The 27,041-nt window shown below is 41.1% G+C and overlaps 1 protein-coding gene across 1 annotated transcript in view; it reads right to left on the reverse strand.

Moving 5' to 3' along the window:
- The window catches only part of vps13b (vacuolar protein sorting 13 homolog B), a 460,668-nt gene that overhangs the window by 140,463 nt on the left and 293,164 nt on the right, over window positions 1–27,041 (reverse strand). The window contains 3 exon segments of the mRNA XM_079694034.1: window positions 301–444; window positions 1,818–1,944; window positions 7,560–7,763. Of these exon segments, the coding sequence (XP_079550160.1) occupies window positions 301–444; window positions 1,818–1,944; window positions 7,560–7,763 (475 nt within the window).

Here is a 27,041-nt window from a genome sequence, read left to right on the forward strand (position 1 = left end):
CATCCAAAATAGTGAGGGTCACTGTATCGGGATATAAGTGGGGATGTTTCTTTGAGCTAAACTTGCAAAGCCTCGTGTAGAGATTTGTACATGGATTCATGTTAAACTCTGGTACTTCATGAAGATTAACAAGATGACAATCATCAGCAAGAGAGAGCATCAAATGTGAGCAAAGAAATACAACGAGCACTATTTGAACTTTTGCACGTGTGTTTCTGGGTAAAGCACAGTTTATATTTGACATATTTCCGACACACTGAAGGATTGAGAAGACTAACTTGATTGTTGTTGTTGACGTACCTCAGCACTTTTCTCAGGAGTGTCCATCCCCACCATGTTTTCTGTGAGGAGCTGCTGGAGGAGCTGCACCTGGGCCACGCTGAGGTAGAAATCCAGACTGCTGGTCACATTCACCTCCAGAGAGTGGCCACACACCACTACCTCCTACAGGGATGAAGGAGATAGGACAGGGGGAAATGAAAAGAAGGAAGTGGAAGGAGTGAGCAGGAAAGTCATGCAATAACACATCAGGACTGTTTGTGACCTCGTGCACTTTTCTCTTTTCTCTTGTTTTCAACTTTTATTCTCTTGGTCTATTTGCCTCCTATGTTGCTCCCTTTAGCTTGGTTGTTCCCTCCTTAACCTATTCACCTTTCCTCTGCAGGGTCCCACCCACAGCCAGCAGTTCAGACCTCAGCCTGGAGGCTACATCTAACAGGATATAACTCACTAACACCCCCGGTTCAACCACACACATGGGCCAGACCTACAGTAACGCCGCACAGTGGTCTTTGGCAACTACTGAACATCCTCTGTTTGATTTATGTGTCATTAATATCACCATTTCTGTCAGGGTTTTCTCATTGAAATGTCTACAGCCTCTTACATGTACAACCATTATGATCATTCTATCAGTACGTTTTAGTAGCAGTCATTTCAATATGGAAAGTCATAATATTAAAAGATTAGAACAATAGTTACAGAATATGTTGCAATGGTGAATAAATGTAGACTTTTCAGTATAAATGAACAAAATACAAAGCACTTTAGATTTTAAAGTATAAATTAATAATTCAATAAAGATAGCTGATGGCAGAAATAATTTGATTGCAGTTCAAAGTTAGCTGAAAAGGATTTTTCTTTTACATTGTATTAAAACATAGTTGTAATTATATAGCCATGAGGTTCAGAGTCCTGTTTGTGTTTTGATTGGCTCTGAGTCTCAATATCTCAGGGAGTTATAAAATCACACTGTGTGTGTGCTTGTGTGTCAGCGCAAACTATGGATTAGCTGTTACGCATTGTCAGGGGGTGCGTGAGCATGGACGAGGCATCAAAGAAGCAGGAAGTCTCAGAGAGCCGTGCCAGAAAACATCAGCTGTATAAGCAGAAAGGTTTGAACTCTGTGGGTCAAAAGCCTCCATTACACAGCAGACCAGCGGAGGGACTCCTATTGAGTAAGTTACTGTATGTTGGGAAAACATGTAAATACTTCTGACATGTCACATAATTAATGTCTATTTTCATATGGACAACGGATTGAGAGAGTAATAGTTTCAATCATGGCTATAACAGGTCGGTTTCAAAGGGCATTCAATGTCAAAGTAGGTAGCATTGAAGGAAAAGAAAAATCTGATCCACTGGGAGTGACTTTTTTAAGCAAATGGCTACATGCTCACGTAAAACATACATTACATTTGACCGTTTGAGTGAGCTTGCAACAGCAGAGGTGACTGCACTCTCCAGAAAATGTAGATACTTTTGAAAGAAAGATGTAACGCTGGATGTGTAAAAAGAACGGTGTGGAGTGGACTGACCTCTGCCTGACCGCAGTCAGGGGAAATGTTCTTGCTGAAGATGATGGCTGGGGCAGCGGTCACCCGGACAGAGAAGTCCGTCAGGATCGGTGTCAGAATGGCCCGCCTCTCCTGGTGCCTCCTGATACTGAACAGAGACAAACAGCATCACACTGTGGAGTTTCCAGAACTTATATGTTGCTGCTCATATTCTCTTATAAATAAGGTCAAATACTGGTTGGATTTGAACATTTGGAGATACTGCAGTCAAGGTTCTTTAATTGGAAATATATACTTTCAAGCAGGTACACACAATGAATGTCCCTCACAGCATCTCAATAGACGTTTTCATTTAAATACATAATCATACAAAAATCACCCCCTTTGTTTATTGTATTAGGTAATTGATGTATTTTATCCATATATTTGTATTTATTATACAAATGTTCTCTTGTCTTCCTTCATATTTTTAGTTTAAGCTGTGTGGATTTGCTAAGGGAAAACGAAAAAAAAAAACAGAAGGCAATATTGTGAACATGTGTGTATAAATAGCTGGAACTGAAATAAAAACTAGGTAAAAAATGCATGTATTCATTACTTGCTTTCCCCATGTGTATCAATGTTTTACACTTTTAAAGTAATATAACATTTATTCAAACTTTTTAAAAAAAGGATTTTGAAAGTATTTATAAACAATATAGACACAGAAGAAAAAAATGTAGTTGACTATGATTGTTTAAAGTTGTTGAAATTTAAATGAAAAAGTTAGTAAAAAGAAAACTAATAATGACTTTAGGTGAGTGATTATAGCTTCACAATACAATACAAACGGCAACCATAATAGAACACTTATTCACGAACGTTCCAAAAAACCTTTATTTACTAATGACTTGTTATGGTTACCAGTTGTGTAACACTGTCCCATCTGCAGAGGAACACAACAGTCAAAACCACAAATGTTCAAAACTGAGATTTTGTTTTGCTCTTAGCTGACAGGCAGACACATATTTCAAACTTGCTCTGGCTTTTTAAATTCAAACCAGTAGGATATAAAATCTAAATTGATTTTGCCCTGCAGGCCAGACATGTGAATTATTCCCATAAGTAATCCCTCTAAATGTTGGTATAACACATTTGAGCTGGAAGTTTGAATATGGTTACAGAGAAAGAGTGAGATGTTTTTGACAAGTCTCACTCAGGAACACCCCTTCACTGTATACACAACATAACATATAGGCATTCTCACATCAGCTCTCTCCATTTCACTAATGTTCATTCCCACAATCAACTCATATTTGTGGGAACATTTGTTAGTAGTTAAACAAATATACAAGGGGGCTTTATAAAGTGGTGTTAATTGCCACATCTGCTGCTATTAAAACAATCAAGTGGTACAGTTTCCATTATTTATAGTTGGCTGGGATTATAAAAGGATCTGTTTCTAGGTGGCCTACAGTACAGTTCTTAAGCAGAACCAATATCATATTCACTTCTGCAAACTCAAATGTGCATTACCAGTGCCCTTAAGGGATTATTTTCGGACACATTTCTCTGCGCAGAGTTGAAGGAGGCCTAATTCAGAGGTGAAATGAACTCTGAGAGCAATTGGTGTTTGCTAATCTCCCCTCAGACAGGAATTGAAACAATGAGTGTCCCGTTGCAGGGGACAGGTGCTATCATTCACCAGCACAGCTCAGAGGCGTGTGGCTCGGCTTACCAGCAATGTGGGGTCCTCTGACTGGGAGATCTGTGTGTGTGTGTGTGTGTGTGTGTGTGTGTGTGTGTGTGTGTGTGTGTGTGTGTGTGTGTGTGTGTGTGTGTGTGTGTGTGACTTTGTTTTCACACAAAGCTACAGTGTGAACAGTCAGTGGAGATATCTGTGGCATGGACAATGGAGGGACACAGATCAGAGCTCCATGACACAGGTCTTTCCTAGCCGGCAACTCCACACTGTGATGAGGACAGATCCTGTCAGTGAATCCATAGTGCAGGAATTTCCCCGCAAAACCTCAGGAAGCGAAGTGAGGCCACTGCAGATCTGCAACTACTGGAATTGAACCCAAAAACAGCAGAGTGAACATGCCACTAATCCAAAACTGGAGAGAGAGCTGGGGGTATCGATGTTGGGAATGAGGGAAAGGTGTGAACTTTTGAAGTGGTGTGTGTCAAAACTTGTTTAAAGAGAGGTGGTGTATTTCTGTGGCTCATTGCAGCAGACAAGTAAAGCTGTGAACTTGATTCGCCTCTCCTCAGTCAGTTGGAATATTCTAAATCACATGTTCAGTTATGACTGGGTCGAGGTGGTGGATGAGGTGTACAGTACAGCATGCGGGAGTACGATAAAGACCACATTCTTGAAGTGTTCCTGTCTCTGCCAGGAGAAAGGGGAACGAGGAGGCAAGCAAAGCAACCTTAAATTATATATCTGGAAACTAAAAGTGAAACTGTAACTTGACCTTCTAAGCTTGACAACACAGAAACTTACTTATTGTTGTGAACCAAGATAATTAGCTATATGTAAATGAGAAGAGATGAAGCTCAATCTAAAAGTGACCTTTGTTACAGTATAATACTGTGTTTCATCCTTTGAGTAAAATAATAAATCTTAGGCTACATGTTAGATCATCCTTTAATCAGATTCAGAATACATTTCCAGACCAGCAGTTTTTATAGAATGTCTTGAGAAACATGAGTCTACTCAAAAGGCATTTAGCATCTTGGTGAGCCCAACATCTCCCCTCATTGCCCTGAGGCAATCTGGCCCTGTTTTCATCGACAGAGAGACAAAGTGAGAGAGAAAAATAAAGATAGCGAGGGGATTTAATCTCAGTAGCCCTGTGCTCAAATGAGCATGCAGACTCAGTAATAAAACGCTGATGTAGGTCCAGATTTAACCATTTAAACCCTGGGCCTATTTTTCAGGCCTCAGGCTCGAAAATGACATGCCAAGAATGAATGACTATATCTTCACTTCTAAAAGGGGTATATGAATAATATTTATTATCAAAGCAATGATACACCTGTGAGTTGGCTGTAGAAGTGTCAGAATCAATTTAGATGTTGCTGTGTCAGAGTCAATTCAGATGGAACATAATACAAATATATAAATTCTATTCTCTGCCTAAAATTATTTATTATTTATAGTGAAAACCACCCTTGAATGATGGGATAGGAGCCCAAAATCTTTAGGGATCCAAACCACAATATGTCATATGTACCCTGTGTCAAGATAGATGCTAATGTAGTGAAACTTGAATTTCTTTTTAATATTTTGGCACAGGTGGGTCCAGGCGGACTCACCTTTGGGTACATTTGGTTACCATCAGTGCCATTTGACTTTTCTCAGGTACCACACTGTAAAACTCATTTTATTTCATTGAAATATCACTATAGGTATAGTATATAAGTTTTCAACTTTTTTGGAAAGTTCTGACCTCTATGCCCTTTTTGGCCACATATATATTACGCGGGGCCGTATCTCTGGAACCCATTGGTCCAATTGGGTGATTTGCACCTCTTTGTAACATTTAGAGCCAATAGAATCGAGGGGCAGTTCATAAATCCATGTAAACATTACCATAGGTTAGTTAGAATGATGTGTATGCAGCATGCCCTGAACCAGACGCCCAGACCTGCTCAACCATATTCCAAGTTTATTGCCGATAAAGGAATGATGGATTATCAGAAATCATTTCAAAGTGACACAGAGATATTGGATTAACCTTCAGCAGCATTTGTATGCCCTTGAACACAACGCTTGATCACAAAACAGCAAAGGTAAGACATATTTATTGTTATGGCTCTGAAACCGGAAGTTGTTTTCTTGCTCTTTCCTGGCTGCTAGTTCATCAAGTTTTGTGTTCCGTTTTGGTAAAAATGGTTCATATCGTCTGTTAGCTGAGTTTCTTCCCGTTAAGTGGGTATGCATCATTAATAGGTTGTTAAATGTTAAGAAGCCCTGAGACGCTGTTTCTTGCAAGATGTTGCGTCTGGGCGGGGGCAGCCGGGCTTAACAGGTTTTAAAAGGGCTGTAACACAACAGACCTTGGAAAAGGAAGATCAAGAAAAACTACTACTTTGGGATAGATGGTCAAAACTACTGGGGAGAGGGAGAGTACAAATAAATCACGGTGTTCTACTAGGTAGCATCTGATAGATACACACTATTGTCATAGTGTTATGGAGTGGAATTATTAAAGTATTCAAGTTATTCAAGTCTAAACCTAAAATAGTAAATCGGAAATTGGAGAGATATTACGTTTGCCTTCATTTTATATTTAGGTTTGAATCAGGTATAGTCAGAACCTAAGCATCAATTGGCATTTACCTAACTCAGTCTCAAAAAAGACAATTTCTTTACACCTGAAAGAGGTGACATTGTTTTGCCTTAGTTAGATAGTGTTCACAGGAAGCTGGAAGGAAATGAGGGAGGAGAGAGAGACGTCTTGCAATAGGTCAACTGCTGTCACCTGGCTGAACTCTGTATTATAAGGTGCCTTGTTTGTACTTCATCTATAGTGTATTCATTTCTATACTGCTGGTGTTTATACCTTCTTATAGTTTTCAAAGTGTATATACTTTTGTTTATATCTGCCAGATGTATATATATACATTATACTAGACATCACTCTGCACTTAACTAATTGTTCTGCACTCCTGGTAAGATGCTAACTGCATTTCATTGTCTTACACTCTGTGCAATGATCTGATCTTAAGTGGAAGGGCCGGTCTGAGATTTCAGTTTCCCCAGCAGCCTGCAGTTTGTTTGAAATGATCCAATACTATTATGTGTTTAACTTACAGTTAGATTGTTTGTGTGAATGTGCATTGGAGAGTGCATGTGCTTGAGTGTGTCTACACGGAAAAAACTGAAATGTTGAATTAAAGGTATTATGTCAACAAATGTCACATATCTGTATTAGGTTAGTTGAAAGCTAACTTTTTAAGTTAAAGTAGGTTCAACTTAATTGTATTGTTTTTAACTAACCTAATACAGTTATGTGAAATGTTGATAATAAATTTAAATAAAGTCAACGTTCTGGGTTTTCAGTGTACGCTCTGATAACCTGAGGTCTCCATCAGGCCTCTTTTGGCTCTGCACTGTGTTCTTCCATAAGGTTATTTTTAGTTGATAGGGAACAAATCTGGAGGCTTTGCCTGTGATTTTTGGGCTTGTTCCCTCTGAAAACATGAGTGGAAAAAAAGGATGTGGGCCAAGCAGGCTGTTACACTTGTGCTTGTTTTAGCTCCCGAGTCTATAAAAAATGACAGGGTTTTTAATTATGTGCATGGAGAGACTCCATGATAGGGCGCTAACTCAATAACTACATGCTGCTCCTACATCAAGACTGATGAGATACATTCAGAACACACACACAGCACCTGATAGGGGAGTAACAATTTCCTTTCTAGCAGAAATGTGAATTATACTTGCTGTGATCATTTTGAGAGATTCATCCAAGTAGAATGAGATTTCAATGGCCATCTTTCTGCATGCCATGCTTTTTTTGATCATTCAATCTGGAAGCATGTTAGTAAAACAAAAGTTATTTAAGAATCTTAGGTAAAGCCGGGTGAATTGATTTTGTGGTGTAATGGTCACATTGGTTCACAGGTGAGAACGAGATTTGTATTTATTTTGAAATGCATCAAATATAATTTTTTATATTAAGAAGGAACCAAATGTTCAATTTGTGCATACTTGAATGAATTATTCAAACACATTCCCCTTAAGTGTTCACATAACATATGGAGAGTCCTGACCTGCTGGCCATGTTCCACTCCAGCGCTGGGTTCTGAGAGCTCCTCTCACTCTCTACGGACACGCCTCCTTTGGTTCCCTCCTTCTCCGGCTTCAGTTGCTCCCAGTGAGCCGTTCCAATGTTGATGGACTGGAAGTCCACCTGATACTGCCGGTCCTCCACTTCTGAACCCGGGTCACGCAGTATGCCGAGGTGCAGTGCATGTCTACAGGGAAGACAAGGACAACTCACTAACAGGTGGACAACATAATGCAGGGATTTTATTTGTTGTTGTGAGGGTCATATTGTCTCTGGCAGTATTTTATATGGGCAATTACAATGGAGATGACTCCAGGAGAGGACCAGGTAGTCTGTTTACTGAACCAGTAAGAGGTTCTGGCAGCAGAGCCGAATATCTGCTGACTTCCTTCCTCCCTCTGGCTCTCTACAGGATTTAGTAGAACAAGCTCTTCTCAGGATGATTTATGAATAAATCAAAGTTTCTGGTACAGCCAGGCCTCACTTAATAACCCCACGGGCCTCAGGTGGAATCATTTGCCTCTTAAAAGATTCAGATTTATGCCAGTTTATCATTGGCAGTAAACAGTTCTTACACCTTTGGCTGGACGGCACAGTAGTCTGGAGTCTCTCACTACCTCATTCTTTCTATTTCTGTCTCCACACAACTTGTACAGTATACACAAACAGTGTGAGGCTGGAGGAGATGTAGAGATATATCAGCAGTGGGCAGCGCTCTCTCTCTACATGGACTGCAACAGTCAGGAGAGTAAATATGGTCGCCAAGAAACAGTGATGTCATCTTGCCTTTGAGAGATCCTGATACATTCACGAAGCAGAAGGAATAATCAAAATGTAACATCTGCATATGACATCAGGGCTTTCAATTCGTTATGATATGTTTATTTGTGCTGGTGAATTCAAATGAGAGCTTAAATGGTATAAATAAGGGCTTAAAATGGCTACAGATGTAGCGGCAGCATGAGTAGCTTTATTTGTTTCGGCAACGGCAATTTTCATATAGCGTTTCCCCCCTTAGCCACACTGGAGAGGCCTCTACCAGAGCGTGATGTTATGACAATGAGCACCAAGTAGAAAAACAATGGCAATGGAAGATCAGAGGTGTATAACTGGATTGAGCTGGATTTGTTGACATACAAACAAGTGAAACAGATCCTTAATCAACATTTGGAACCGCATTTATCAACAAAGTATAATAAAAATCAAACCAAGAACCCCGTAAGATTTGGGTGGGATGTGTCAGTCTACATTCATTAGGGCTTTTGTAACAGTACCTCCATCACCCTCCCCAACCCCAAACTGTATTTTTCACATTAAACAAACCGCAGTTATCTCACATGCTTTCCAAATTATCTCTTTACTTCAGCTTATTTAGGAGACTCTCTTACTCATAATCAACATAACATGGGAGTCGGCAGCCAAGCCTCTGCATTGCTAAGCTGAGGGGTCATCTACAATGACATACATATATATGATAAACATTTGTCTTGTTCATGCAGCCAGTGGAAACCGTGGTGATTTAATATCAAAAGACATATTTCAGCCAATCGCAGGAAACAGGAGAGCTTCATTTCTGACAAATGAGGAGGGGAGGAATTTTGGAAGTTCTCCTTGGGGTGCAATAATAATTGAAGCCAGATTTTCTTGTTGTACATGTGGGGGGAAAACACTGGTGGTTTGACATATTTGATTGGTCATGTGAAGACCACACTGCTTGGCCAAAAGAAATAAGAGAATGCCTTGGGAAAGCACGGCACTTACTCTGCCCACCATATACACGGACACACTGAAAACATACAGAGCAAGCAGGTGGAACACACCCTGCTCCGTCTCACAGACATCTGCCTGCCACTGCCATGTGTAAAACATAGACCAAAATGAAAATAACAAGCCATAAATGACATACTTCTGCAGATGAGGAAGGCAAGGAGGGAGGGAAGGGAGAGGGGGGAGAAAGAAAGAGAGCGGGAGAGTCTTAGTTTGCCCTTGTTCCTGAGCCAAGCAAATCTTAATTGCAGGAAAAGACCACAAAAACATTATTTTTTTACGACAAAATTCTGCTATTTATAAAAACGGATCAAAAGCTCTGCGGAAAGAACGCTCAGTTTCACGGCATTCATGGCTATTATTTTAAAAACATTTCTTCTTCTTCTGACACAATTCAAACCCAATTTGAGTCCGAAAAGCCACTGGGCCGATTTCACATCAGAGCTGAAATATGAGGGCTGCCTTCCAACATTATTTTGGCTCAAAGTCAAAACCTCCATCCAATTCAAACCCTGCAGTGGGAAACATCAGACACAATTGTGGAGGCATGGCAGTGTTATGGAACAAGAATGCAGGACTTGGAAAGAGAGACTCACTGGTACTTCATCACAGAGAAAATAAAAATGATGTTCTAAAGGTCTTTGAACAGGAGATATGCAGACACATTTACAAATGGGCAATTAATTGCAAGTTATGTTCCTCTGTTTAGCATTCTTTGGATCTATGCACTTACTAGGCAGAGCATCAATCATGATTTGTGTTATTAAGTAGACGTGTGGGAGGACTGATTGCTTAACATGTAGCAGATTTTGGAACGTGTGCTGAAGTGGTAATGGGATTCAAAGAGGAACCTTCTGGGCACATGCATAATGCCAGTTAATACACACATTAGCTAATGCACATGTATATACTGATAAACAGCAAATGAGCTCATGCACACACTGGTGCTGCTGCATGCCACAGAGGCAAGATGTTACCAGAGAAGAATTTACTTTTTTGTTGCACAAAACTTTCAAATAGCATCCAGACCTGGAATATAGAAATTGCATGATAGTTGAGAGTGAATTACAAAAATGATGTGTTGTGTGAAATACATTAAAAGACTGTTACAGAAACACATTGAAGAGATCCAATGGGTAACTAAGTAAAAGGTCACGTTGAAAAAGGTCAAAAGTTAAATCTCTGGAGGTCCTGATTACAAAGTGAAGGGTTTCAAGGCTAACTGTGGTTCAAGGTTGTAAAACAAACCGCAGAGGGATCTGGCTGGGGGCAGGGCCCGATGGTAGGCATGTGGGAGCAGTGGGCTTGATTCATGCCGAGGGGATTCTGTGGGCCAGGCTGTATCATGGCACTTGGCTTTACATGGCCTTCCCCTCTATAGCTCCATCCATCCCCCCGTCCCTCCCCAGACCAGCGGGGCAGGAAGCAGCAGGGTAATACCAACCGCCGCTGGCTTCTGGATCTCGTCACTCTGAAACCCGCAACCTGAACCCACAACCTCAGACCTGTTTTTCACTCCATTTCCCCAACAATCACATGCAATACATGCCTGCTTACACGTTCAACTGAGGCAGGGGTATGTGTGTGTGTGTGTGTGTGTGTGTGTGTGTGTGTGTGTGTGTGTGTGTGTGTGTGTGTGTGTTCATGTAAGTGTATGTTTAACAGAGATGGGGCCCTCTGCTGCTGCTCTCCTGGTAGAGCATAGTTACCCTGTAGAAATTGTATTGAGGTCTCAGGCTTAATATGGCCAAGTCATGCTAAATTACGTTTGTACGCATGATACTGTGTGTGCTATATTCATGAATGCTCTTTGTTTTGAGCAAAGTTCAACTACTGTATATTTGAACTAAAGGAGCACATAAGTGAACGGTGTGTGTGTCTGCCCAAGGACAACTTAAGGAGGAGTCATATACAATAAGTCAAGTCACCAATTCACAAGTCCAAGTCACTCTCGAGTCCCCACTTTTCAAGTCCAAGTCCGAGTCATAAGTCGTCATGTATTAATCTTAGTGGATATATTTGTTGAAATTTGACCATAGCTCCTCTACATTGTCATTTTATACTAATTTGTCTATTGAACTGCTGTGAAGCGAGTTTGGCTACAATTCTTGTATAAAAGGTGCTATACAATAAATAATACAATAATAATACAAGCATATTACTAATATTATTATTATTGTAAATGACCTTTAATATGTCTAACTATATTTAAAATGAGTTACCTTTTAGAGAAGTGATTGTATTTGTATGCCAATATTTTCCTATGGCAAAGTTTTCGTTTTGCACTTTTATTTTGATAGTAATAAGATCGGGACTCTTATTTTGAAGTTAATGGACAACGGAGCAGTGTAAACACTTGACATACATGTATAATGACGGATAGATGACGAATAAATGAACATATACTAAATAGTTACATTGGGTTTTTAGCACCTGGCTGATAAGGGCACAAGCTCTTACGTTGGTAATGATTGTATATAAGCAAGGGGGATCAATAAACAGATACCATCAGTTAGAGAGTCTGAACATCATTCAGCCGGGGACGCTACAATTACTATAGTGAATGTTTAAATTATATCAATAAAGATTAAGCCCCAGAAAGCACATGGCTACTTAGCATGCAAAATGTACGTCTGTCCACCCTGAGAGAGGGATCCTCCTCTGTTTCTCTCCTCAAAGTTTCTTCAATTTTTGGGAGAGTTACCTTGTCCAATGTGAGGATCCAAGGACAGAGGGTGTCATATTCATATCCTGTACAAACTGTAAAGTCCAATGTGACACATGTAAAATGATGGGCTATATAAATAAACTTTGATTGATTGATTGAATCACTAACGGTGCATGTCTTGCTGTGTCATTAAATCTTGTTGTGGGGTCTATGCAAATGCTAAAGCAACATCTGTGAGGCGAAGGGTTTTTTCCCATTTCTAAAAATTAAAATGTTCAATTGTGGTTGTGAATACTCTTGCTCTGTGGAACCAAATGTTATTAAACAAACACCATTAGCCCCTAGCAGCTCCTCCACAGTATCTGTGAGGAGCAAAGTGGCTTCTTAATTTGTTTTCTATGACTCCCAGAGACTTAAAGCGGAGTCCCACTGTGCATGTGTGTGCCTGGGGGAATTCACAAGCATTATGATTCATTAGACCTGCAATTACTTAGGTAAGTTAAGCACCCCTGCCGACGTTGGTCGCTCTGAATTGCCAGAACTTCTGAGCTGTGGATTTATGACCCCGGTCAAGTCCAATTGCTGTTAATTTGCATTTACCAATTATAGTAATTAAGGCTTGAATTAGAATGCTGAGCAGCACTCGGAGTGAGAGGGGAAAATGATCTCATGGAACATGGCGCGTCAGCAGAATGTAAGCACAAGCCAGCGAGGGATTTTATTACCTTTGGCTGCTACTAATGATTTTTGATGACTGATGATGCTTTTTCAACAGGAGTGAAACAGTGACAAAAACAACAAGGACGACAAAGCTAAAAAAAAAAAAGTGGAGAGTGCTCAACATATTTCACACTTGGCAAAAACAAGTTGCTTGTTTTTAGGGCGAGAATAACAATTACAATCTATATTTGATGACACAACACCCAATAAACATACATGGCTGCTTTCCTGGATTATGTATAGGCTTTGATGTAGTGACATATTCCCACGAAACAAAATGGATGATCTATTCTTTTAAGTCCAACAGCATTACTCATCTCCTCTTCTGCTCCCAACAGAAGCCTGTTATTCATCGGGCTGATTGCACTTTAAAGAAACTCATACTCAACCAATTATATCATATTTACACAAGCCCCTAATGAAGAAACTATTACTTCCATACACACAATATAATCAGGGCTGTGCTGGAGCCCGAACCACCCTCAAGACAACGGTATGAGAGAGTAAGGTGTGGAGAAAGAACATAAAAGGTAAGTGGATGATGGAGGGGCCCAGCGAGCTCAGACTATCTGTCATAACAGCAGGACGAAGAGGATGGACGCTGGAAAACACTTCAGATAGCAGAGGGTTGCTGAGTTTTATCAATATTGACAAAACCAGAGAACAATGACATTAACATATCCTAATACAGGCATCATTTCACATGTCAGAGAAGTAGCTTTTTTATTAGCAGTCTGTGTTAGATGTTTTGCTCTGAAGACAACATGGGCTTGCCATGATAGCATGTTAAAGATGTCAGTCTGTAATTCATAGGCTCATTTAAAATGTTCCTCTTGCATTAACCAGTTAAGCCCCAAGCTTGTTTTTCAGGCCTCAGGCTCGAAAATGACATTCCCAGAACAAATGACCATATCTTCACTTCTAAAAGGGTTAAATTAATAATCTTTTTTCTCATAGCAATGAAAGAAGTCTGAATCAATATCAATGTTTTTTATTTTAAAGTAAATTCAGATTGATCATAGTAACACATTTTAAATTATAGTTTCCGTCCAAAATAACCCGTTACTTATAGTGAAAACCACCCTTGAATCATGGGATCGGAGACTAAAAGCTTTAGGAATCCAAACTATAACATATAATAAGTACCCTGTATCGAGATTGATGCAAAACAAGTGACATTTGACCTTTTTAGAGAGGTTTAGCAAAAAAAACACCTTTGGGGTCATTTGGGTGTATTTGCCGTTTCTCTGGAACTCATTGGTCAATTTTGGTGATTGACATATCTTTTGAACCGTTAGAGCCAATATAATCGAAGTGGAAGTTCCACATACACACACACGTTACCATTGAGGAGTGAGTGTGACGCGTACGCAGTCGAAAGCTATGTTACGCTCTGAAAACTGAAACCTAGGCTCAAACTAGTAAATATGAAGATGGATTATCAGTAATCATTTCAAAGTGACACAGACACATTGGATTAACCTTCAGCAGCGATTTTCTCGTTTTGATGCCATTGCGTTAGAATTATTTTGCTCAGGGCTAATTCAGAGCCTTTGTTATTACCCTTATGTTTTGCTAAAAATTGTTAATATTGTCTGATAGCTGGGTTTCTTTCCGTTGAGTGGGTATGACACATTCATAGTTTATTAAATGTTAAGAAGCCCTCAGACGCTGTTTCTTGCAAGATGTTGCGTCATGCCCTGGGGCTTAACTGGTTAAAACCCCATGTTGCAAAGAGGCCATTGGTGAACACTGAGTATATATTTAATTTGGCTTTGGCTGATGTGTATTTCATGGAATTCACACATGCTGGTGCCTATATAAATTAAGCTGCTAATCTTTCATAGCAGTCCATGATTCATTGTATAGTAAAAACATACAGTTTGCTATAATTACATGGTGTCATTTATTAATATATTAAAACAAGAAAGTATTTTTAAAGGGGACCTATTATACAAAATCCACTTTTTCATGACTTTTATACATAAATATGTGAAGAGTAAAGAGATATGTAAAGAGATTCTGAAAGTTTCAGGAAAAAAATATTTGCTCACTTTTGTCCTGATCCATTTATATAAAAACCTGTCTGAAAATGAGCTGATCAGATTGTGGCCACTTTATGATGTGATAACAATTGTTTGGCTTGTGTAACCATTAGCCAATAACCAACCAAGGTAACCCTCCCCCCCGCCCTTATCACCAGAGCACCATTGTGTTCTTTTTAACCAAATCTCTCTCAGAGGGGCGTGGGGAGTGGCTTCTTATTTTGCATCTACAATGCATGATCTGGTTGGTATTTCGAGCCAAACACTTCAGAGACAGGTTTTGTATATACAGTTGCAAGAAAAAGTATGTGAACCCTTTGGAATTACCTGGATTTCTGCATAAGTTGGTCATAAAATGGAGGAAGCCACTGCTGTCCAGAAAAAACATTGCTGCACGTTTGAAGTTAGCAAAAGAGCACCTGGATGTTCCACATCACTACTGGCAAAATATACTGTGGACAGATGAAACCAAAGTTGAGTTGTTTGGAAGGAACACACAACGCTATGTGTGGAGAAAAAAAGGCACAGCACACCAACATCAAAACCTCATCCCAACTGTGAAGTATGGTGGAGGGAGCATCATGGTTTGGGGCTGCTTTGCTGCCTCAGGGCCTGGACAGATTGCCATCATCGACGGAAAAATGAATTCTCAAGTTTATCAAGACATTTTGCTGGAGAACTTAAGGCCATCTGTCCACCAATTGAAGCTCAACAGAAGATGGGTGATGCAACAGGACAACGACCCAAAGCACAGAAGTAAATCAACAACAGAATGGCTTCAACAGAAGAAAATACGCCTTCTGGAGTGGCCCAGTCAGAGTCCTGACCTCAACCCAATTGAGATGCTGTGCCATGACCTCAAGAGAAAACTGAAACAGTTTTGGAAAGAGGAATGGTCCAAAATTCCTCCTGACCGTTGTGCAGGTCTGATATGCAACTATAGGAAACGTTTGGTTGAGGTTATTGCTGCCAAAGGAGGGTCAACCAGTTATTAAATCCAAAGGTTCACGTTTTTCCACCCTGCACTGTGAATGTTTACATGGTGTGTTCAATAAAAACATAAAAACATATAATTGTTTGTGTGGTTTTAGCTTAAGCAGACTGTGTTTGTCTATTGTTGTGACTTAGATGAAGATCAGAACACATTTTATGACCAATTTATGCAGAAATCCAGGTAGTTCCAAAGGGGTTTTCTTGTAACTGTATCTGAGACATAATATATTAATGAAAAAGAGTATAATAGGTCCCCTTTAAAGCTGCATAATATTATATATCCATCCACATTTCAATCAGTTAAGCCCCATGCCCCCGGTACAGGTCTCGGGCGGACGGCCCGGGGGCAAGGCAGAGACCAAGGTGGGGAACTCGGGCGGACGGCCCGGGGGCAAGGCAGAGTTCAAAAAGGGAAACTCGGGCGGACGGCCCGGGGGCAAGGCAGAGTTCGAGGAGGGGGTCTCGGGCGGACGGCCCGGGAACAAGGCAGAGTTCAAAAAGGAGGTCTCGGGCGGACGGCCGGGGGCAAGGCATTGTTCGAGGAGGGGGTCTCGGGCGGACGGCCCGGGGGCAAGGCAGAGTCCGAGGAGGGGCGAAGACCACTGCGGGCGAACTCAGGGGACCGGGCTCGAGGGCGAAGACCGGACAGCTCCGGAGGCCGGGCAGGAGCCGGTGTCGGCAAGATCCCCCACGGAAGAGAACACAGGGCCGGCAGGACCCCCGGCAGGATAGCAGTCGGTGGAACCTCCAACGGCACGGGACATGGGGTTGGCAGGACCCCCGGCAGAAGAGCAGTCTGCGGGACCTCCAACGTGACAAGACATGGAGTTGGCAGGACCCCCGGCAGGAGAGTAGTCTGCGGGACCCCCAACGGGACAGGACATAGGGTTGACAGGACCCCCGGCAGGAGAGTAGTCGGTGGGACCCCCAACGGGACAGGACATAGGGTTGGCAGGACCCCCGGCAGGAGAGTAGTCGCAGGGACCTCCAACGGGACAGGACATAGGGTTGGCAGGACCCCCGGCAGGAGAGTAGACGGCGGGACCCCCAGCGGGACAGGACATGGGATTGGCAGGACCCCCGTCAGGAGAGTAGTCGGCGGGACCTCCAACGTGACAGGACACGGAGCCGGCAGGACCCCCAGCAGAACCTCCATCGGCACAGGACATAGGGTTGGCAGGACCCCCAGTGGAACCTCCAATGACACTTGAGTGGGTTGGTTCGCCAACAGAACACGGGGAGCTGGCGTCGGAAAGACAGCCAACAGGAGACGATGTGCTGGAGTCGGCCGGTATGCCGACAGGACACGGGGAGCTGGTGTCGGCTGGAGAGCCAGCAGGAGACGAGGAGACGGAGTCGGGACCATGGTTACTGGAGCCGGTACTGAAGCCGGGACCATGGCTGTAAGGTCCGGTTCTGGAGCCAGAAACATGGCTGTAAGGTCCGGTTCTGGAGCCGGAAACATGGCTGTGTGGGCCGGCACTGGAGCCAGAAACATGGCGGTAAGGTCCGGTTCTGGAGCCGGAAACATGGCTGTAAGGTCCGGAGCCGAAGCCTGGATCATGGCTGTGTGGACCGGTTTTGGAGCCGGAAACATGGCTGTAAGGTCCGGTTCTAGAGCCGGAAACATGGCTGTAAGGTCCGGTTCTGGAGCCGGAAACATGGCTGTAAGGTCCGGTTCTGGAGCCGGAAACATGGCTGTGTGGGCCGGCACTGGAGCCGGAAACATGGCTGTAAGGTCCGGTTCTGGAGCCGGAAACATGGCTGTAAGGTCCGGTTCTGGAGCTGAAGCCATGGCTGTGTGGACCGGTTCTGTAGCCGGAACCATGGCTGATGGGGCTCGGGCTGCTAGCCTGGCCTTGCGACTCCTTCTCTTCGCAGCCACCTGAATACTCTGTGGACCTCCATAAGCCAGACGAGTTCCATCATACGACTCCTGAACAGGAGCAGGAACTGGGGCAGAAGCATGGGTTGATTTCAGACGGATCCCACCGAGGCGTAAAGTACCAGGTTGGGAATTGGGAGACAGGGAGCTAGCATGCCTGGGGCTATCAGGCCGGGAATCCCACACCGGGATCATGGCTGTTGGAGCACGGGCTTGAATCCTGGTCCCTGGTCTCCTAGAGGCTCTTTGGAGAGTCCGTGGACCTCCAACAGGACTGTAGTCGGATCCGAGGAAAGGTTTACAAGCGTCGGACCAATCCTCAGGACAACTTGTGAACAGCTGTAACCAACCGGCAACGAACTTCTCAACCAAGGCATTTCGGCCACCTCCATTCGTGCTCTCTCGAGAATAGCCTCTTTGTCCTTTCTAGAGGAAGTTCCTTTCCACTCGGCATGAAAACATTGAAGGGAAAAGTCCAGATCGAACAGATCTAAGTCAAAATCTTCCATATCCGCTGGGTCCATATTTTGGTCGGTTCGTTCTGTCACGGTTTGTGAAGGAAGCAGGACCCAAATGCAGATATAAACTGAAAAAACTCCTTTATTTCAAGGCTATGATATAAACAATGAAAAAACAGAACACTCACCGCAGAACTAGTCATGGCACAAGACGAACCGACAAAGACAGACAGAAAACCCAGAACTTAAAAACACACAAGACTAATCACACAACAAGACACAGGTGAGGAGGGAGGAGAAAACACAGGGGGCCACAGGTGAACAAAATCAGACAATTAGACACACCAGGGAAACTAATGACAAGAGGAAAAACACAGGGAAAAAAGGACCAGACAATAACACAGAGGAAAACATGACAGGGAAAACAGCAAAAACACCCAAACCTACAAAACTATAAACGTGACATACACAAACATTATATTGCAGTTTTAGTGTTGCCAACTCCGTTTCTAACATGCAAAAAGACTGCAAAAATGCTTCTATGATTATTTGGTGGTTAGAGGTGTGGTTGAACTTTACCCGTCTCGATGCTCGTTGCCAAAAGTGCAATAGGAGTTTAGCATGTAAGGGCGGTAACACGAGCAATTTGTCTAAACATTTAGCAAAAGTGCACCACATTCAGACGGAGGAATGCACCAGGTTCGACTATCTTTCTAGTAGCTCTGTAGCCCCATCCACGAGTAACGTTTCCACGTCAGGTGTTATGTATGCTAGCAGCAACACACGGAGTTAACTCAATTATACAAACATGGGTTAATGATTAGAGGTAACTAAGTTATTTATTTTGTTAAAGTTTCAGCTATTCTGTTTACAGTTCTGTCATCAGATTATTTAATACGATTTGTGAAAACATTGTTGTTTCTTTTGATGTGAAATATTATGTATTTCATTTAAATAAAACGCAATGTTAGTTTTGTTCACAATTTGTTTAGTTAGTTTACCTTATTTTTTTCTCCAAAATAACTGATAAAAGTACCGTTAAAAGACTGGACCGATAAGCGGTATCGATAAAAGCAGTAGTACCGTTAAAACCTTAACGTTACCCATCCCTAGGCTTAACTGAACCAATTTTTAGCAAAACGAAACATAAGGATAATAACAAAGGCTCTGAATTAGCCCTGAGCGAAAAAATGCAAACGCAGTCAGCAAAGAACTCATGGTAAAATACCCTTATTACTTAACTGATCTGCAAAAACAAGATATCGATTAGCAAACTGAGATTTCACAGATTCCAGACATATAAGTATCATTACTGAGCGATCAGAACTCGCGACAGGGGAAGCGAAAACAGACATCACAACATGTAGCTTCACGGAGGAAACACAGAGATATTCTTGTCCTTAGCTGTTGTTCTGATCAAAAGTTGTGTTCAATGGCATCAAAACGATAAAAACGCTGCTGAAGGTTAATCCAATGCGTCTGTGTCACTTTGAAATGATTACTGATAATCCATCTTCATATTTACTAGTTTGAGCCTAGGTTTCAGCTTTCAGAGCGTAACATAGCTTTCGACTGCGTGCATGTCACAGTCACTCCTCAATGGTAACGTGTGTGTGTATGTGGAACTTCCCCTTCAATTCTATAGGCTCTAACGGTACAAAAGATATGTCAATCACCAACATTTAACAATGGGTTTCAGAGACACGGCAAATACACCCAAATGACCCCAAAGTTTTTTTTTTTTTTTGTTGCTCTCCTGACCTCTCTAAAAAGGTCAAATGTCAATTGTTTTGCATCAATCTTCATACAGGGTACTTATTATATGTTATAGTTTGGATTTCTAAAGCTTTTAGTCTCCGATCCCATCATTCAAGGGTGGTTTTCAATATAAGTAATGTTCTATTTCGTCCCTACTGACCTCCAGAGGCGGTGCTTTAGCACTGGATATGTCCTATGCGCGCATGTGCAGCTCGAGTAAAAATAACAACAAAGTCACCTGTGACCCAAGTGACACCGGCTATATCAGCCGGTGTCGTCAGAGGATCTGTTCCTTTTCATCTTTTCGCCGCGCAAGAGTACCGTGGCTACATTTTTGTAGCCTACAACGTTCAGGTTTGAACGTTTGATCTGAGGGATTCCTCTGCAAGCAGCTGGCCGCGTGCAGGTTCGCGACTGACAGTCGGAGCTACGGGTGGTTAACGCGTCCTCCAGGAGCTGTGGCCGGCTGTGCGCTGTGCAGAGCCTCGACAGACAGGTTTGTGTCAACTTTGCTGGTGATGGCTGTGTCCCCGCACCCTCTCCCAGCTAAGTTGTCCTGATTGCTGTCTTATTTATTGTTTGGCTTCGACTTTCTGGTGACGACAGTGTTCCCGCTTCCTCTCCCATAAAGTTGCCCTTATGCTCTTTTGAAAGTTCTGCTTGTGGCGTTGTGCCCGACCTATCATTTTTTTTTTTTTTTTTTAGTCAGTTTATTGAACATGTCAGAAACAAAAACATACAACAATAATATATATACTCTTTTTTCCCCCTTTTTCTTTCTCACTCAAATTAATAATTATAACAAAGTACAAAAAAAAAACAATAATAACAACAACAAAAAACAATAATAATTCTCAAATAGTCTCTGTCATGTTCAACAGGGGCAAGAAGAAGCTTAAAAAAACTTTTCTGGTCCTACCCCCTCTAGCATATGTTTTTCTTATAAATAAAATATTAGGTCATCGTCATCAGCGACATGTTTGTCTTGTTAATTTGTTTGCTTTTTGACAACACAATCAGAAGAAATTGCTTTTACAATTACAAGAAATAACAACAAATGGGATTTTACAGGTCCTGTTCATAACTATTAATGATTTGGCTGCTAAATAATACTTTCAGTTTAGATAGACTTGTACAATATTTCAGTGCATCATTACAGTTATTCCACAGACTAACACCTTTTGATGAGATGCAATGAAGTTTGGCATTTGTTCGTACGGGTGGTTTTTTGAAAATGCAGTTTCCTCTCAACATGTGCATGCTTTCTCTTCGTGTGAAAAGTCCCTGGATATTATGAGGTAATTGTTGATTTGCGGCTTTGAACATAATTTTAATAGTTTTATAGTCAACCAGGTCTTGTAGTTTTAGTGTTTTTAGTTTGATGAACAATTTATTTTGTTGGTTCTCTGTACGTAGTTTTATGTACAACTCGTATGGCTCTTTTTTGCAGGATGAAGATAGGATGTGTATTTGTTTTATATGTGTTCCCACAAACTTCCACATAATACATCATGTATGGAAGTATGAAGGAGCAGTACAGCATAAACAAGGAAGCTTGATTAATTAGGTATTTGGCTTTATTCAGAATTGCTATTGATTTGGATATTTTGGCTTTGATATAGCTTATATGTGGTTTCCAACTTAATTTATTGTCTATGATTACTCCAAGGAATTTTATTTACGATACTCTTTCTAATTGGACGCCATTTATAGTGAGTTTCTTCTCTGTATTGGTCGATCGATTCCCAAATATGATGAGTTTGGTTTTGCTTGCGTTCAATGTTAATTTATTTTGGTCAAACCAGATCTTCATCCTGCTCAGTTCCTTCTCCATTGTGACCAATAGCTGTTCTAAATCATCCCCACAGCAGAGTAGACTTGTGTCGTCTGCAAAAAGAATGGTTTTAATAGTTTTTGATACTTCACATATATTGTTAATATACAGAATAAATAGTAACCTGCCCCAAGACTGAGCCCTGAGGCACCCCACATGTAACCTGCAGTAGTTGTTATTTATGGGTTTGTAGTTCAACGTACTGTTCCCTGTTATGTAGGTATCTGGATAGCCATGATAGTGCAACACCTCTAATGCCATATCTCTGTAGTTTTTTAATTAATAATTCATGGTCAACCGTGTCAAATGCTTTTTTAAGGTCCAGAAATATCCCTATTGCATATTCTTTATTTTCTATTGCCTTAGAAATGTGTTCCATAAATTATATAATTGCAAATGATGTAGTTCTGTTTGCTCTGAAACCATATTGCTGTTCATAGAGTATGTTATGTTTGGTGATGAAGTCATTTAGTCTTGTATAGTAGATTTTTTCCAGTATTTTAGAGAACTGTGAGAGCAATGAAATTGGTCTATAGTTTGACAGTACATGTTTATCTCCAGATTTATGTACTGGTATGACTTTAGCAGTTTTCATTTTATTTGGAAATACACCGGTTTGTATTGACTGATTACAGATGTGAGTTAGTGGTTGGCTATACATTCAATAATGTTTTTAACTGTATACATGTCAATATCATGACAGTCTGTAGAACTTTTACTCTTAAGTTTTTTAACTGTGTCAATAATTTCATTTTCATCAGTCCCTCTTAATAATATAGTTTCCTTCACATGTATATCTTTACTTTCAACACCATCACTACAACCAGTATTTGGAATTTCCCCAGCTAGACAAGGACCAACATTGACAAAGTACTTATTGAAATCTTCAGCAACTGAGGTCATGTCATAAATTACTGTATCATTTTTTGACAGAAAACTGTTTGGGTATTGTGCCTTTCCATTTCCTTTTTTAATAACGGTATTTAATACATTCCATGTGTTTTTATTGTTATTTTTGTTATCCTCCAATAATTTGTTGTAATGATCCATTTTTCTACATCGTATTATCTTTGTTAGTTTGTTTTTGTATGTCTTGTATTTTTGTTCAGCCTCTACTAATCCATTCTTTAAGAAGTCTTTATATAATTCATTTTTCGTTTTACATGCATTTAATATTCCCTTAGTGATCCATGGTTTTTCTGCATATTTTTGTTTCACTATTTTCTTTACACGAGGACAAGGTTTTTCATACAGCCCTGATAGAATATGTAAAAATGATTCGTAGGCTTCATTTGCATCTGGTACATACACTTTGTTCCAGTCTTGTTTAGATAATTCTTCTTTAAAATAATGAACAGACTCTGGTGTTTTGTGTCTTGTAATTGTGACTTCTCTGGTGTCTTTTTTGATCTTAGTACAGTTCTGTATTGTTGCAAAGACTGGCATTGATTAACATTCCACTTATTACTTTCCCATCCATAACATTTGTGCATATGTTGTCAATTAGTGTAGCACTGTGTGATATTATTCTGGTTGGTCGTGTGATTGTAGGATATAAACTGTTGCTATACATATAATTAATAAATTCTGTAGTTGCATTGTGTTCTTGTGGGTTCATCAAATCAATGTTAAAATCTCCACATACAAAGAGCATTTTCTTGCTGCTTGTGTAGTTATAAAGTTCAGCTAGCTTTTTCTCAAATGTCTCAATACATGATCCTGGTTTTCTATACACGCAGCTTATCAGAAGGTTTTTAGATGTTTTCATTTCAATTTCTACTGTTATGCATTCCATAATGTTGTCTATAGCGAAAGACATATTACTGACAGATCTACTTTTGTAACTTTTGTTAATATAAAGTGCAGTCCCCCCACCTTTAGAATGTGTCCTATTAGTAAAAAACATGTTGTATCCCTCAATTTCAACCATGTCAGCTTGCTCCTCACTAAGCCAGGTCTCTGATATTGCTAGGGCTGTAACTTCTTTCTCCAGTTGCCTTAAACAGTGTTTGATCTTTGATACATTTGAAATGAGGCTTCTGCTATTAAAATGTAATATTGATATTGATCCATCCATTATTCCATTTATTTTGAGTTGATCTTCTGTGTAGTATTCACATTGGTTATGGATGTTATTGTAGAAATTATTTTCAGGGTCAATATCCTTTTCAATGTCTTGTGATTTATGTTCCGTGTATTTGAAACATTTCAAGTCCAGTTTTTCATATTCAGCAGGTGAGTGGTTTTTGTCCAAGCTTATCATGAGTGTTGTTACTGTGTTCATTTCAGTGTGTAGCTATTCAGTTACCTTATGTTGATTTTGATGTTTCATTCCTCAAACTGATCCAGCTCGGTGATTTCCCGGATAATCCTCAATTTCACCATCTCTGCTGTTGATCCATTTAGTTTGATAAAAATGTTACAATTTGTCGACCATGTTGCTTGAATCTTGTTTTGTTTCCTTAGTATACGTGCTCTCCTTGCGATGTCCGCGTTCTTCTTCGTAAGGTGTTCGTTAATGTAAACATTGGTCCCTTTTAGTTTCCTTCCTTGTCTGAGTAGTGCATATTTCTTTTTCCTGTTGATGAACCGGATTATTACTGCTGGTGTGGCTGTTGTGTTGTTGCTCCGCAGGGCATGACAGGCCTCAATATCTCCGCTGTCAACAGATATGCCCTTGCTGTCCAAAAAGCAAAGCACCTGTTGCTCCAGCGACTCAGGGTCCAACTCCGGAGCGTCGGCTCCCCCTCTACCGGCAGCGGTGTCCTCTGAGGCCGCTGCCGCCCTGGCATAGCTCCGGTGTTTGGTCTTCCGGCCACTGATAATCCGATCGTTCATACTGGTTTATGGTTCGAGGTCGGCCACTCGATTCTCCAGAAAAGTTTTTTTTCCGTCCTTTTCAATGTTTTTTAATTTCAGAGATTGTATTTCTCCCATCAGCTCCATGATTTTATTTTGCTGGGCCGCGACTGTTTTGATTTCGGCTGACAAGAAGTCGAGAGATTTCTTAATCTCCTCCACCTCGTCAGGGAGGTTTGCACTTTTTTTGGGTGCCATTTCTCATGCAAGACTCACTTGTTTTAGGGCCTTAAAATGTTTGTAGTGATAGACCCAGAGCACATGCTCAAGTGTCTTGTGTAAATATTCTGAAAAAGGCTTGTGTATGACATGAATGAAAGAGCCGGTGTCACGTGGGTCACAGGTGACTTTGTTGTTATTGGTACTCGAGCTGCGCATTTGCGTGATGGACATATCCAGTGCTAAAGCACCGCCTCTGGCGGTCATCCGGGACTCATATAACCGTAGTTACAGCCGTAACTATCGTTTTTTTTTTTGGACGGACGCTATCATTTACTTTTTTTTACTATGTTCAATCTGAATTTACTTTTAAAAACATCTATATTGATTCTGACTTTTCTCCATCCAACTCACAGGTTTGTCATTGCTTTGAGAAAAAAGATTATTAATTTACCCCTTTTAGAAGTGAAGATATGGTCATTTGTTCTGGGAATGTCATTTTCGAGCCTGAGGCCTGAAAAACAGGCTCGGGGCTTAACTGGTTAAGTACTCTGCAGTGTGTCCATGCTAATAGCATTGCAACTGTCGTTGAGTTTCATAATGCCTGGTCATAGACTACATTTTTGAAACACAGGTGTCCTCATCCCCCTGCTATTGTTCTGCTTCACAAACACAAGCATGCATGCGCAGGAACCTAGCATCTTAATTTGTGAGCAAGTGAAAAAGGTTGATATATTTTGTTTTGCGAACATGTGCATTGGGGTATTCTAGACAGGGAAACCAATGATATGTTCAATAGCTGCTGCTGATAATTACTCAGAGTCGTTTGTGTGTCACGGCAGGACAAAGCTGCTATTTTTCCCATAACAGTGAGTGGGCCAGCGCTTGTGAAATCCCTTCCTCTGTTAGCAGCAGCAGATTTGGTATGCTTCCTCCCTGCTCTGCAAACAGACATAACGCTGCCTTTGTGAAGCGCATCAGGCAGAAATTCAGCAGTCCCTGATGCAGAGGTGTGAAGGGAATGCCTCACTGATTTCCTCAGACCTCAGATTGAAAACAGATTTGTGTCCACACCAAGCAATTTCCCAATGACGTAATCACCCTGCCATTTTAATTTGAGAGACATTATCTTTAATTAATTACTAAACACATGCATGAAATAGATAATTCATAACTGGCTGCAGAAGGGAATATAGCAAGGAGAAGCCAAGGATCTGGATGGCCATCATATGCAGTCATTTTCATCAAGCTGAAGTAAAACATGCACATACCTCATACCTCTGCTACTTTTTCACTAATCAAAGGAAAACTATCCTTTAGGTGGAGGAAGATTCCAGATCCAAAGTATGTCCCTGGTCTCTAGCAGGGCTATCAGTGTGTTCACTGGTCTGTTTGACAAAGCCTGACGGAAATCAAACCTATTTTGAAGCATAAGGGAGTCAGAATTACCAAGGACCAAAACCATTATTCCAGCTGATGCAGTTTCAAGTAGATTGATGATAATTGATGATACGGCGAGAGAAATACTTGTGCAGCTGCACTTCACATGTCGTTTCAGACATGTTGTCCAGATTGTCAGAGAACACATGGAGCAATGCTGCACACTCCACTCATCATTCTCAAACGATTCACTTACAACTGCTGAGTAGATAATAATAAACTGTATTTAAAGAGCAACTTGCAGGTTTTTTTTTTTTACTGCATTTATGCTTAACCTTGCCTGCAAATTACAATTAAAAAAGTTAATGCAGGATTTGATATTTTTTTACGAGACATAAGGGCAAGAATTCAGAGGGAAAGGAGACGTTTTGAGCTCTGCTACTAAAAACTGCTTTTTTTTTACGTCAACCGCGTCATATTACGTCACATGGGGGAGCAACTTTCTCTGACTCATTCTCTGCCACATCCGCGGTAGTAGTTTGTAGTTGGTTTGAGCGGTTGTCATTTAGTGAGCTGGTATTTTTTCAGTCATTTTACATTGCATTTCACCATTTTTAATCATGGTGAGCTTGTGTTTGTGCAGGTTGCACAAACTCCAGGCTGTCAGGACATCGAGTCCACAGTTTCCCTAACAGGAAAAGGACCGGAGCTAGCTTTCGTTCCTGGGTGTGTTGTGCGAGGTGCATCCACCTCCCTGCAGCACATACTCTCCACAGCTGAGGCCTATCAAAACGTTTATCAGGAAACCGTGTTACATCTCTCTCCCCCCTTCGCTCCTCTCTCTCCCCCCCTTCGCTCCTCTCTCTCTCCCCTCCTGTACACAGCACCGTAAGACGTAGTCTGGAGTTGCATTAGGTAACGCTGTGGTGGCTGTACTCC

Source organism: Notothenia rossii, assembly GCF_949606895.1.
Source record: "Notothenia rossii genome assembly, chromosome: 7".
Taxonomy (NCBI): domain Eukaryota; kingdom Metazoa; phylum Chordata; class Actinopteri; order Perciformes; family Nototheniidae; genus Notothenia; species Notothenia rossii.